Source organism: Callorhinchus milii, unplaced genomic scaffold, assembly GCF_018977255.1.
Source record: "Callorhinchus milii isolate IMCB2004 unplaced genomic scaffold, IMCB_Cmil_1.0 Scaffold6, whole genome shotgun sequence".
Classification (NCBI taxonomy): Eukaryota; Metazoa; Chordata; class Chondrichthyes; order Chimaeriformes; family Callorhinchidae; genus Callorhinchus; species Callorhinchus milii.
In genome coordinates, this window is record NW_024704747.1 from 26,988,944 (window position 1) to 27,003,525 (window position 14,582).

General features: G+C 39.3%; 2 protein-coding genes across 3 annotated transcripts; one reads left to right on the forward strand and one right to left on the reverse strand.

Moving 5' to 3' along the window:
• Window positions 1–1,642: 1,642 nt before the first annotated feature.
• Window positions 1,643–2,873, reverse strand: LOC121849408 (cytoplasmic dynein 1 intermediate chain 2). The gene is made up of 2 exons (XM_042336400.1): window positions 2,752–2,873; window positions 1,643–2,009 (listed from the first exon to the last, which is right to left on the reverse strand). The coding sequence occupies exons 1-2, from the start codon at window positions 2,863–2,865 to the stop codon at window positions 1,782–1,784; spliced, it is 342 nt and encodes a 113-aa protein (XP_042192334.1). The 5' UTR covers window positions 2,866–2,873; the 3' UTR covers window positions 1,643–1,781.
• Window positions 2,874–8,339: 5,466 nt separating this feature from the next.
• On the forward strand, window positions 8,340–14,582 carry LOC103176445. 2 transcript variants are annotated; one of them, XM_007889988.1, is made up of 4 exons: window positions 8,340–8,378; window positions 8,563–8,685; window positions 10,283–10,436; window positions 14,161–14,582. In XM_007889988.1, exons 2-4 carry the CDS (start codon window positions 8,602–8,604, stop codon window positions 14,226–14,228), a joined length of 306 nt encoding a protein of 101 aa, XP_007888179.1. In that variant the 5' UTR covers window positions 8,340–8,378; window positions 8,563–8,601; the 3' UTR covers window positions 14,229–14,582. The 2 variants fall into 2 exon arrangements, with proteins under 2 accessions (XP_007888179.1, XP_007888178.1); XM_007889987.1 differs by having other exon boundaries at window positions 8,340–8,400; window positions 14,161–14,576.

Below are 14,582 nucleotides of genomic sequence, written 5' to 3' on the forward strand. Positions count from 1 at the left end.
AAACGTGCATTATACAAGCTGAAAAGCGTAGCTGACCCAAATCAATCCACGCGGATCCAACGATCAATCTTCTCCACGTCTTTTGCTCAATCTCTCCCCATACAGTCATAATAGGCAAGTTTATCAAAATAACAGGCATCAAATATTCTGTCATGGCACATTACCCCTTCTGTTGTTAACACTTCATTTGCAATACATAACAAAGGGTTGTTAATGTTTCAGAATTTGTCATAATCCCCAAAATAACAAAATTTGCCCCTCGGAAATAACTGATGAATTTGGTTACATGAATGTGTAATACGTCAATTTGGAAAGTACTCAACATGACTAATCATGGACTAATCATTTGGACCCACTCTTCCATACAATCTGTTCTTCCGAGCTTGTATAGGAAGATCGCACATCTAATACTAAATATAGATATCTGTGAATCTTTTTTATACTGGTATTTTCTGTTGGAAGCAGCTTTTATTATTTTCATGCTGTTTATTATTTGCTCTGACACTGCCTGACAACTGCACTCGAGCATTTAATTTAATGCTTTATAATTGCATATGTCCACCGTAAGAATTTAAATATTTTTAGTATGGATTTTATTATAATATACATATATATATGTAAAAAAGGACCAAATAGCTATCTATTTAACCAAATAATGTCACTCTTACTGCACACAAAGACAGATTGCTTAAATCTGCCTCTCTGCGCTCAAAATCATTAATTGTGACTGACCTCAATTTCCTGTTTGTTTTTATATGGCATGAAATCAGTGTGATCCAAAATGCCCCAGCTTTAAGTAGAGAACTGAACCTGTATCACTGTCAGACTCAATTAATGTCTCCAGCTGGCTTTGCTGCTCCATTCGTAATTCAATTCACAAAGAGTTGCTGTTTCAAAAAGTTAAATTAAATGTGACATGAAATAGAATCCGTTATTTGCATGATTTTTCTTTGATGTTAAATTTTCCAGTTGAATTATTTCAGCCAATTTGGATACATTTTTAAACACAATTGAGATATTAGTCAGCGTTCTACAGTACATCTACAAATGATGTACAATTTCTTTGATAGCTATACAATTTGATTTGTTTTAGGAATTGAAATAAATCATGAAGACTAGTAAGAGATGCTCAAGATATATAAAAATAAGTTTTGACAAGCAGCTTTTTTTTGAAAAAAAGATAGATAAAAATATGTACATTTTAATTTAGTTTTAAAAAAACAATTACCTTGTGTAACAACTCACATCCTGAAGGTAATAAATATGAAAAAAGGTATACTACTGCCACCTACTGATAACCTAGTAACTTAACAACTAAGAGTAAGCATCTTTAAATGTTAACAATGCTTACTAAAGTTTGATGTTAAAATGCAGATGAAATTAAGTGGTGAAATTAGTTTCTCCCATAAGCTTAACACATTTAGAGTGGGTCCAAAAAAAAACATTCTAAATATGTTAAGCTTATGTGAAAGATGACCTTCACATTTAGAATGCGTTAAAGCATTCAGTCTGCTTATTAATAGTTGGCATGTTTAGACAGTTATGTCAAACAAACCTGTCATCGGATAAAAATGGACAACACGAGTCAAAAACATTGTGTACGCTGTACAGTCATTTTAAGAGAGAATTTTGGTCCTTACCACTCTGCTGGTGAAAGAAAAAGGTTAGACTTTAAAAGCATATAATTAGTGAAATGTAGCCAACTGTGCAACAAATACCACTCCCACTGCAGGTTAACACACAACACTTTTTATCGCTATCTCCAGTTCTTCGACTTCAGGTCACATTCTGAATTCAGAAGCATACATTTCTTCAGAAGACAGAAAAAAATGCCTCACATTTAGTTGCATAAAGAATATGGTAAAAGTTACCTGATCAATTAACCCCATATACATACCAATAGAGGGCTCGGATGTTATACCCATGCTCTGTAGCAAGGCATCAGCTTCCCTGCGTTTCTTCTCAATGTCCAGTTCTTCATTCTGTACCACTTCTTTTTTCTGATCAGCCTAAGAAGATATTCATACTGATAAATACAATGCTATATTTTATGAAATATGTTAACATCCTAGGTTCTAATTTAAAATAACTAAATGATACAATTGCAAAATTGTACGTTGCAGACTAGGAAAGAACATATAATGAATATAACAATTTCCTGAATATAAAGCATATTATTTTGTGTATTTCTCTGCAAAAGAATAACTGCGGAATAAAGGAGATATGTTCTTAGTTACGATGTCTGTGGAATCTAATTTCTGGACCTTCTGTGGACTGCAAAATTAAACATAGGAAAATACATATATTCTGCTCAATTATGGTTTATCAGTGATTGCAGAAATTACTAGTATTTGCGGAGTTATCATAAACTATTTTCAAATCAACTTCTGTATTTACTAGTTGATCAGAAATCAACTGTTTATCCACACTTTAGAAAGTTGTTCGATATCCCCACCTGGAAATTGTCTCTGGTTATCTTAATCAACCTTTCAAACAGCTTACGTTTTACTCGCAAAAGGCATGTATTAAACCCAATGGAAACATTTATCCTACAGCTATAGATGTACAACCTTCAGCTTAAAGTCTATTAGACAAATTTAATAAGTAGCTTGGAACAGAGATACGTTACTTAACATGGGAAATGACTGAGTCATAAGGAGTCACACAATTCATGGTGACCATGTGAAGAGAATGCGTCTGTGAGAGATGGGCATCGAGTGAAGATGAGCTGCAGTTTGAAGTTTTACTTACTTCTTTTCTCTTTCTCTCCTCTTCTTTCCTCTTCTTTTCCTCTCTGATTTGAGCCAGGCGCTGTTTTTTACGCTCTAGTTCTGCTTTGAGCTCACTCTTGTCTTTGTCTGACATGATTGTAGTCCTGTTGGCAAAAATAACCAGAAAATAGAGAATAGTTTAGCACAATACATTTATATAACATCGTTCACAGTGGGTAGCGCAAATAAGCACATGTCATTGAAGTACAAAATTGAATCTTTTCTTTCTTACTGACACTCTGCCTTCTTCTCTATCATTTCTATGATTCCAGCAGTATAACCCAGTCATTGCATCCCATCATGTTTTACAGCACTTCTCAGTTAACTCTCCTTGACAATGTCCACTCTATCATTGCAGGGAAATGACAAAGTGTAAAACTAAACTTTCCTCATTTAATAGAATAATCTGTACCACAAATCAACATAAATAGTTACACACAAGTATTGTATCCAAGTCTTTTTGGAAACTCAAATTAGTAACTGTAAAAGCACTCCAGATAACGTATTGCTTTATACAGGTTCTTAAACTCACCCCAGCAACCAATTTATCTCACTGGAACATCAAAGGAGCAGACTGCTCATCTGATTAGTGTCTCGAAAGAACAGTAGGTCAAATAATTCTCCCGTGTTTGTGAGTTAGATACAGAGCACAAGAGCACAAAAGATAGAAAGAGAATAGCTCATATCAAGGAAGTCAACTCCACTGGATATCTGAACAAATGGGAGGCTTCTCGGCCGGAATAGTTGGTACCAGCTGAGCACAGAACAATATCAGGCAATGATTTTTCTGAATTCGGCACCTCTTAAATGGCATTCAGTGTTGGAGAGAACCCAAACTGATGATTTTCGCTTCTTTGGAAAAATATAATACAGCTAGGAGTTTTTAAAGTATACCGAGTACTAGTTATTGCAACTAATACGAGAGCAAAGACAGACTAGCATTAAACAGTGGCCATTTTGCTTTTCATATCAAAATGTTACAGAAAACAGCATGTCATTTGCTTAGCACGACTCCTAGCTCTTCACAAACCTACTATAGTGATTATGGAGCAGTTTCAAACCCTCTAAGGAGTATGGCTAATGCACATCTCCATTATTGTGAGATTGACCATAGACAGTGGCATAGATACACAGGGAGTTTTTTTTTAGTAGTTGGGAACCACACAACTAAAAGTAACACACAAGAAATCCGAACACCCATAAACTGGACAATCTGGTTAAGGATTAGATGTTGGAATGGAAATACGATATGGGCAACGTTATATTAAAATACCGTAAACTCCTGATAACTCAACACTGGCTTAATCTGCCACTACAACTTAAATCATCATGCTGTCAATATCCCAGCACATTTATAAACTAATTTATACATATGCCTAACGCTCCACTCCGGATAACTCGCCACTGAGCCCCTTACGCTCGGAGTGATGAGTTGAGGAGTTTACCCTGTATAAAGTTACTTATCTCCCAACAAGTAGGAGTAAATTAATCTGCTCAAAAAATAGGAAACACAGCAAATATTCCAGGGAATGTTCATTTTGAAGCACGCCCTTGCTTCATATTTCCTTTCTTGCGCATTAGCAGTTGTACTAAGTATCAAAGCGATGGCCGGCATTGGCAGCCCTCACACTGAATTCTGTAACCGTCTGGCAATCAAGTCCAGTGCTAAGGCCAATACCATCATACATCTGAAGATACATCTCAGGAAATTCTTTTAACAGTAAAACACCCTCCCTTCCAACAATACTTTCACACAAGATGAATATAGGCCACTTGGATAACCAGGACTTCCCAAGCTATTTTTGGGCATCATAAGACTCCACAATGAGTCGAGAACTGTGAATGACCACTGATAAGAGAAAAATATAAAATAGAGGTATATGTAATATTTAAGATCAAAAACTGTCATTTGCCAAAGTAAGATCATAAACATGAGATGTGTGAACTTTTTCAGGATTCCTTTAAATCATAGCTTTTTAATCGGTGAAAATTTTATTTGCATTGAGCTAAATGCCTAGTCGGAAAACGTAATTAAAAATGTCAAGCGAGAAAAATAAACAGGGGGAAATAGAAACACTTATTGTAATTACAGTATCCGGGCCATGAAATCATGATGGGAGTGGAGTGCCGGTGCCTTAATTTGTAATCAGCAAATAATAAACACATTTTAATGGTAACACTACATTGATTTGCGGCGAGAGGAACACGGCTTTCTATTTCAGTTGCTGATTGAGCTGCTGCAGTTTCCAGGATTTCTGTTTGTGTATCAGATTTCTGTTCGGTTTGAGTTTCAGGAAGGAGAGCTTTCTTTTTTTTTATTCCTACAGCTCGGGGAAGAGTTACATAAAAAGAATGAGCTGGGACGAGATTGGGACAGGTGATAAAATATTGGGCCCATCCTACAGTGATTAGTTGTACTGCATCAGATCTCAGGATACAATAACTGTGTAACGCTCGACAAGTCCAGTGGGACTGGTGTGTGACGTGACGGGAGTCGCCACACGACGACGCCATCCGCTGACACAAATTAACACCAACCACTGGCACGAAAGAGAGCCGTCCCGTGGGTGGGGGGGCAGCCTGAGAGGCATTGCTTTGGAAGAGCCCGGCTCTCCTACGCGACACGGAATTGCACGCGTCCGGCGCATTTCACGTCAGGAGGACGTCCCGAGGCGCTGGACGGTCGGGGATGTGGACCCGATGATTTGGGGGGTTGGGATCGGGTTGCGGGGGGGGTGGGAGGGGTGGTGGGGCAGAAGGGCAGGGGGTAGGGGGTAGGGGGTGGGCGACCTAAGGCGCGGGCGAAGAGGAAGGATCTCCTAAGACGGGCGTTGAAGGAGGCGAGTGGGGGGGGGGGGGGGGGGGGGAGGCGGAGGGACGTGGGGCGAGGCATCCGCTCGCTCTCTCTCTCCCCCCCACTCTCTCTCTCTCCCTCCCCCCACTCTCTCTCTCCCTCCCCCACCTCCTCTCCTCCCCCCCCTCCTCTCTCTCTCCCCCCCACTCTCTCTCTCTCCCCCCCACTCTCTCTCTCTCCCTCCCCCCCACTCTCTCTCTCTCCTCCCCCCCACTCTCTCTCCCTCCCCCCACTCTCTCTCCCTCTTCCCCCCCACTCTCTCTCTCCCTCCCCCCCCCACTCTCTCTCTCCCCCCCACTCTCTCTCTCCCTCCCCCACTCTCTCTCTCCCTCCCCCCCTCTCTCTCCCTCCCCCCCCCTCTCCTCTCCCCCCCCCTCCCTCTCCCTCCCCCCCTCTCCTCCCTCCCCCCTCACTCTCTCTCTCCCCCCCCCACTCTCTCTCTCCCTCCCCCCCCCACTCTCTCTCTCCCTCCCCCCCACTCTCTCTCCCTCCCCCCTCTCTCTCCTCCCCCCCTCACTCCCTCCCCCCCCTCACTCTCCCTCCCCCCCCTCACTCTCCCTCCCCCCCCCTCACCTCCCTCCCCCCCCCTCACTCTCCTCCCCCCCCTCTCCTCCCCCCCACTCTCCCTCCCCCCCCACTCTCCCTCCCCCCCACTCTCCCTCCCCCCCCCACTCTCCCTCCCCCCCACTCTCTCCCTCCCCCCGCACTCTCTCCTCCCCCCCACTCTCTCTCCCTCCCCACTCTCTCTCTCCTCCCCCCCCACTCTCTCTCTCCCTCCCCCCACTCTCTCTCTCCCTCCCCCCACTCTCTCTCTCCCTCCCCCCCTCACTCTCTCTCTCCCCCCCCACTCTCCTCCCCCCCCCACTCTCCCTCCCCCCCACTCTCTCCCTCCCTCCCGCACTCTCTCCCTCCCCCCCACTCTCTCCTCCCCCCCCACTCTCTCTCTCCTCCCCCCCACTCTCTCTCTCCCTCCCCCCCACTCTCTCTCTCCCCTCCCCCCTCTCTCTCTCCCTCCCCCCCCACTCTCTCTCCCTCCCCCCCCATTGATACAGTAAAACTCGCATAAGCCTGATCTGTATAAATTGTATAATCGCCCAAGTCGTACATCTGCCCAATGTCCCATTCAAGAGTTTATATTCTATGCAAGTTTGACATAACTCATACTTTGCATAAATCATATTAAATGTATGATCCCAACCGACATGACTTATCTGAGGTTTATATAAGATTGTAATTATGATTACCATCTATTGCAACAAACAAGGAAGTGTGTACACTGAATAATATAAAGCATAGGGACGAGTCTTCTCCTTTATCTGGTAGTCATGTATACGAAGGACAGAATTTCTGGATAACAATTTGGGATTACAAATTCCGCAGATCCAATCAAACCCAGTTCAACTGCTTTCCTTGGAAGCATTGATTTTTATGACTCAAAGCCTTGTCTACTTTTCTGCCATTTCTATTAGAGCGCTTTAGATATCCTATTATTCCTGGAACATCACAAAGCACTGATACGTGCAGAATCATTTGGAAAAGGAATTTAAAAACGAACGAAATCAAGGAAGGAAAGCAGCAAATATTTTTATTCCCCAAATCTAACTTGCCAGGCTTATTTCAATTGGGTTTTTTTGCGCGAATGGTGAGACGTTCTGTAATTATTTAATAAAATCGTTGCTTCCCTCGCTCGTTCAAATTAACATCGCCTGTGAAGTTGTGTGAAACTTGAGTACAACTCAAGGTGTCACTGATTGATCAGTTACTGTAAAGCTGTTGGTAAAACAATAACCTTGAGAACGCTGAGAAGAAAACTTGGCTATAGTTCTGTTTCTGTACCTGTTTCATTTCGGGGAAGGGAGAATATCGTCAATGATGAAGGAAATCATGTTGATACTTCATTTCATTGACCATCTTCAAAGCACAGAAAGGCACATTGCGCTCTTCACAGTATAGAGCATTTTCAGCAACAGCAATGGCCTGGCATTTATTTACCAGTGTTTATTACCCCCATTGCAGGGAACAACTGGTGCAGTTTATCAGCAAAAGACCATTTGCCATTTTAGTCCTTATTTTTATTGAAGGGCGTTGTGAGCAAATAAATAAGAGCAAATAAATCAACTCCTTTGGGGCAGATACTGTACTTAGGTGCCAAACGCACCAACTTATTATTAAAATTGAGAGGTTTCATATAGCTTGACCAATAAATACCATTACATTGACCTATTGTACTTTGGCAAGTAATTGTGAAAGAGGCTGTTGTGGAAATATTACTTCACTTTAAATATTAATAAATATTTATAAGAAATAGTTTATGAAACAGCTTCGACTGTTTAACAATTTAACAGTAAATTGCATCGATAAGATGTGTCAATATTATTTTTACCTGTGACTAACTTTTTATGTCACCTAAATATATATATGTCCAATATAATATATATATAAGCAGTTCATTTTTTCTCTTTATTTTGTTGCTGCTCAGGAAGTGGATGTCGTGATTCTGATTGAAACTGGCTGAGGGATTTTTTTTAATTGGCATATGGGCTAATCCCTAAGGAAATGAGTCAGAAATATTGCATTAGAGTCGAATTTCTCCTGAATTATCAGGGAACATCATTTTATTGGCTTGATGCGAAAGGATGCTCACAGTAACAGTATCTGACCCCTCCCAAGAATACAATCAAGAGTATTTATACTTCTCTGCACCAACCTCCCACACTATTAAGATCTTCAGGTGCAATTGACAAACGCAGAGGGTGAGAACTTAATATATTTGAGGTATTGAGCACTTCAATGAATGGGTTTACTTTTGCAAATGCACTTAATTTGTGTTCAGAAAAGTGTTGAGCGATTGCAGTTGTCTTCAAGTTGTTATTGTGTGTTTGCATTTCTCTCAGTTTGATTGGAATATGATTGTAAAGTTCTGATCTCTGATTTTAGGCAGAGTTTCACCACCACCACCACCACCAACAACAAAAGATGAGGACGATTGTGTTTGCAGCTGTTTTCTCAGCTCTGTTCCTGGTGGCAGCTTCACAGTGGCAATTTAAATTACCAAACCAGGTGAGCAGTGCATGGGAGAAACATTAAACGAGTTAAAAATTGAACAAGTTAAGAAATAGGATCGAAATAGGATTGGTGTTTCTGATCCAATATTGATTTTGAAACCATATTCTTCGATTTTAAAAATACTAATCTCAAAGGTTAAGGAACCATTGCACAGATATTGCACTTGGTCTAATATAGGAATTATATTATGTTGTATATATTAAGATTTTTTTTAAAAAATGTTGGCATTAATCTGTGTCAGACGACACAGAGATGGGATTCATATTCGACTTTGACACAAGATTCAAATTGAAACACTGCTAATCCTTTATAAGCTATTGGTCTTTAACATCCACGTGTCATTAGCTATTTTATTATTCTACAGGGTGCAAGTGTGCTCCTTTCTATTTGAATCATAAGTCATTCATTGCTGAAATCTGGCTGAATGTCTTGCTAAATCTTGCAGTTGGACAAAACTAAAACATGATTATCCCAATGGTCATTCATCCCAGGAAAGCAGAGACAGTAACATTACATCAGAAAACACTGAACCCTGACTTTTTAAATAGTCTTTGCCTGGTACCTTAAGGAACACAAATTCCAGGAGAGAAATTACAAAGCCAATTATAGCAACTATATCTCTAATATATGTGTGGGACAAGTAAAACCACCTGAGACTAATTCAGTGCAATATATTGTCTTTATAATGTGGCAAAAATGAGTAACGAACAGTGCTTGTATTGTGGTTGCTATGTAATGTTTTGTTAGACTGGTGTTTGAATGTCCCAAATAGGAAGGACTTTACATTGTGGGTGAATTTCTGCTGCTGTGCATTCATTACAGCTCTTAGAGTACCACCAAGTGGCGAAGGAATGACCTTGCACCCATCATCAACCACCAGATTTGTGTAAATTGCTATTTATGTACCATTTACTGTACCATTTTTATACGGCGATAGCAAATACTGTCCTTCGCTTTGCTCTTTTTAACTCTATAACAGCTAAATGTCTGCACCTGTCACGACTCAGGTTAAACCTAGTTATCTGCATAGCCCTCTCCCTTTCTCTCCAGGTTTCAATTAAGTCCATCCAAGCAATTGAGTATTCAACGCAAACCTTAAAAAAAAACTCCGCGCAAGATCATCATTCAGGAATATCGAATAAGCATATTTACGCTATTGCATATTTTATTCCTTTGCTTAAATATTTTAGTTGTTGCAGTCAACGTTTCTTCTGGGTTAGGGGACATTTATAAACACTGAAGGAAGTGACCGGGGGAAGCAAGTGGTCTGAACTTTAAAGCAAATAAATCTGATATCAGCGTGACTTCTGTATGTTATCTGATCTTTTGGCTCAGACCATGTCACACATCATTAGCCACGGTATTTCAACATTTTGAGTTTATACACTCAACTGTTGCCACTTAGAAGTAATGTTTCCCAAACAAATAAGATGATTGTGCTTTAAATGCGTCAATTATATTATTCACTCTATCCAGTCGGTTGATAATTGGTATCAATTAATATTTGCTGAGGTATGTTGCCCGGAATGATCTGCTCACATTATTTAAGTCCATTATTTGCTGTAAATTTCCAGCTGTTTTCTTTTTCCAGGATGCTAGAAGCTTTGGGGAATACCATGCAACGCCAGACAAATTTGGGTGGATGGCAAGACATTCGAGAAACTCCAAATTATGTCAAGATGACCAAGACTGTTTTTTTGGTCTGATGGGGAAGAGAGCAGTACAAATGCCGGCTGCCAGACCTGGTAGGTTTAAAAAAAATTAATTGCCTTTTTTCAAAAGACACCTAACTTCTCTTTTAACATATCTTAAAAGCAAACAATTCCTGCAGTTTTGTGGTAATTATTAATAATAATAATCCTTGCATTTGATGTGGTGTCTTATCATGTCTTCGAGACGTCTCAAAAGTGCTTCGCAGGATATACTGTAAAGTGAATTGACTGTATATTTTGTGGGCAAAAATGAGGGGAAACTATTATTATAGAATATGGGGAAATTGCAGAATAATTGTGATAAATTAGAGTACAATCATATTAGCTTTTGGACTTTTTGACTGTGTTTCTCACAGTGTGGTAACAATTAATGCTTTCAACAACAATGGTTAATCATTCATATACAGTACAGTGCAAGTTATCAAGAGGTTATTACCATGTCCGATGGTTTACATAGGTTTCCAAAGCGTTTCCGCTGACAGCTAAGCACAGTTACATTTGCATTCTTGTAATTAATGTGCAATTCATACTTTAGCTTTTCACTCTGAATTAGTGTGAAAAGCACGGTGTAAATTCTGTCTAAAGCACACGAGAAGCAAATCAATTTGTCTCGCTGCAGTAGAAGTGTAGCCAGAACAAACTGACTTCGACTCCACTCAAAAGCTGTCTCTTCAAAGTTCGCTGGAGCTCGCACTTTAAGCAAACATGTCGCAAGGCTTTTCTGTTCACCGCGAAGGTATCTGGAAGAGAACTTGATACCATTTAAATTTGTTTTTTGGGCTGTAAGAAAGACGCAATAATGTATGTGTATAGAATAACATATATCTCGCTTTGAATTCTAAGAAAGTAGTTGTACTAAGTGTTGCAGGAAAACCTTTTAATCCATGAAAAAGAAGCTCTGGTGGTTTATGAATGTCAGCAAAATCTTGAAGTTGAGTTACTGCCTCAAACACTATTCAAGACATTCCTTATTCTTTGTAAAATATAGTTTACTTTTGAGACACGTGCAATACTATATTAATTCCAGTTTTTTTCCAAGTATACTGTATACAATAGATTATTGTACATTACGTGTGTTTATATTGAAAAGAAGAAACTCAACCAGGCATGAAATTAATTTCAACCTTCAGTTAATTAGTGGTCAGGGAGAATAACATAATGTCGAACAGATGTTGGAGAATGCATTATAAATAAGACAGTAATACAATACAGGGAGTGAGGGGTTCTGAAGAAAGTATCATGAAATGCAAGAGAAAAGTCTTGCGATGCATTTAAAGGCATCTCAGGCTTATTATTATCTAATTCTATCTTAATATTTTTAAATAAAGACCTATTAATCTGTAAATTGTTTGTTGAGTGCTTACGGAGTAAATAATGCATGTTTCATTTTGCTACAACTTGGGGAGTCTTCTGATCTGACAAACCAAGGGAAGGGATCTGAATGTTTGTGGCGTCTCTACTATGATTTGCGTAAATAAAATATGTCAGTGGAAGGGGGTAATTACAGTGGATATCGTTAGCAGTTATGAAAACTTTCTTTGTGAAAGGTACGCACAATTTAATTGCTGTTGACAATTTAATTCGTGATGAAAACAGATTACATGCAAGGATTATTATTATTATATCATGCGACTATTTTGGCACAAAGTAATCTTTTTATTGTTAGCTACAATGTTATTAAGTAATTATCTTGTATAAACGGTGGGTTTCAAAAATTGCTACTTACCCAATTTTTAACCCAATTTTGCACACTGAAATACATGAAATACCATCAAATTCACTACCATGTTTTTGTAGGTTCTGGAGGGTTTCATTCCTCTGTCATAACAATGTTTGTTGTGTAATTAACACAGGCAGACAGATCCCTCCAAAAAACAAAGCAATAATAAATTGGTCATTTTCAATCCGCAGCTGTTTGTGGGACGCTGCTGTGCGCAATTGGCCGCCGCGTTTCGCCCACAAATATACAGTCAATTAACTTTACAGTCTATCCTGTGAAGCACTTTGAGACGTCGAGAAGACGTGAAAAGCGCTATATCAAATGCAAGGATTATTATTATTATTATTATTATTATAACGCAGAGCTTGCAGACCTCTAACAATAGCCACTTTGGACAGTAATCAGGAAGGATGTAATAGAAACCAAGTGCAGACGCACCTATTTTATTGCACTTTCCATACACTTCAAGGATATCCCACAGACTCCACCCATTACTTCACTACCCAGAATGGTTTGGCTCAGATCAGAGACTGAACGAAGTGGGAAAATCAGCCTCTATCCTTGTCTCTGGTTCTGTACATCATTGTGACCTTTGTGAGAGTTCCAAGAGGGCAATGAAACCAGCTTGTTCGAAGACCCTAGCATAACGCTTTGAAGAGATTCTGCCACCATCTGACGTTTTTTAAATTATTTTTCATGCTGAGTAACATCTGAAGTTTATTTGCGCGGATCGGAAAGAGCTTGCAAGTCGCTGTTACTGTTGAGCTCAGACGTTTGTGGAGTGATATCAGTGAAAGCTTCTCACAAATGTTAGGGTATAACAAGTATGTTGTGTTTATTATGGAACCAGCGGAATAATATTAGGAGTCTTGATATTTTGTTCAGATGTAAATTTGCCATTATGTATTTTAACATTTCAACATTTTTATAAACTTAGCATATATATGGATTATATGGAGGTCTCAAAGCACATCTGTTCTATTCATTGCTGATGATTTTCTAAATTTTGGAAGGGTTCTGGTAGCATAAGGAGAGGACTAGATTTATTCTAAGGTAGTATGTTGGCACATCCTGATTTGCATTAATGTTTTGCTTTATTTACAATATGAAGTAACTGTAAAGCACTTTCGCCGATTAAACCAATCAAAACTGGAGATTTACCAGTCAACTTTCACACGTTGCACTTTCTGAAATTTTGATCAGTATCAAATAATTCGGTATCCTTTGCTTTCTTCAATTATTCTTTGATTTGGGTTAATGTGTCTCTGTTAGGCTATAGCCAATTCAATTTCAATCAATGTGTAATTGGTGCATCTCGTGTTCAGCTGGGCACAGTGAGTCAGAAGTTGTGGGTTCAAATCCCATGTTGAGACTTGAACTCATGTAGCCTAACCTTACATGTTGTATTGTCAGAGATGCCATCCTTTGGGCGAGATATTAAATCGAGATTCAATCTGCCTATTCAGTGGGATGTTAAAGATCCCGTGGCACTATTTGAAAAGACAAGCAAGGTTCCCTGGTGTCCGGACGAACAATTCCCCCCAAATAAAAGGTCATTTGTTTCAAAGCTGTGCACACCTGCGTTGCCGCATTCACCTCGAATTACACGGTCACTCTGTGTTACAGTCATTTCTGTTAGGTGCTTTACGTGCAAATGCAAGGAGTGTTATTACTATGATTAGCTATTAAAAGATGTGCTGCACGTTTTATTACTTTTCTGTATTTCCTAATGCACATTTCTAATTATTGCTCCCGTGTGTTATTTAGTCATTTAATTCAGACAAACACATTGTATTCCCCCAAAACTTGTCTGAGAGGTTTTGGACATGATGTAACATTTTTCAAGCAATATGGCTTTTGGAAACCAGTGAATAAGTGAATACACATTTATTTCACACCAGAGGGCTCCACTAATCTACAAAAGCAAGTGGAGGAGCAGGGAAGGCATTAATGATTTGGCTGGAGAAACCTTTTTGAACAGATGTTTACTTCATTTCATAGATGACTTACACGCAACTTGTTCTTGTTTGTTCTTAGGTTTGAACATATTGCAAATTTTAAGAGAACTACAGAACCGTAACTTGAACCCAGATTACGCGGAGTAACGTGAGGCTGTCGATCCTGGATGACCGCATCTGCGAAAGATGTAAACTACATTACAATGTTGATTTTATACGATGTAGTATTAGATTTGTATTTGCAATGAGCAAAATACATTGTACATAGCAGACTTCATCTGTCACACTCAAACCATGTATGGCTGATCTAATGAAATCTGTTTCTTATTTACTTATCCCCAGGATGTCATTTAAAACAATTATTAAAAAAACTCTGAATAATCTCATTATGCGATTTCAAATTACAATAGATTTACAACCATAGTTGCTTAAAATATTCTGTTCTTATAATACCAACCTGTTTTTGCAATATCAATAAAAAGGGCCTATAACTTCTGCAAC

Bases quoted from the DNA above. Each gene is read 5' to 3' on its own strand.
- LOC103176445 (XM_007889988.1), top strand. From the start codon at position 8,602: ATGAGGACGATTGTGTTTGCAGCTGTTTTCTCAGCTCTGTTCCTGGTG. The intron at 8,686-10,282 runs GTGAGCAGTGCA...TTCTTTTTCCAG, and splicing joins AATTTAAATTACCAAACCAG to GATGCTAGAAGCTTTGGGGA. The intron at 10,437-14,160 runs GTAGGTTTAAAA...GTTTGTTCTTAG, and splicing joins AATGCCGGCTGCCAGACCTG to GTTTGAACATATTGCAAATT.
- LOC121849408 (XM_042336400.1), bottom strand. From the start codon at position 2,865: ATGTCAGACAAAGACAAGAGTGAGCTCAAAGCAGAACTAGAGCGTAAA. The intron at 2,010-2,751 runs GTAAGTAAAACT...ATATCTTCTTAG, and splicing joins AGGAGAGAAAGAGAAAAGAA to GCTGATCAGAAAAAAGAAGT.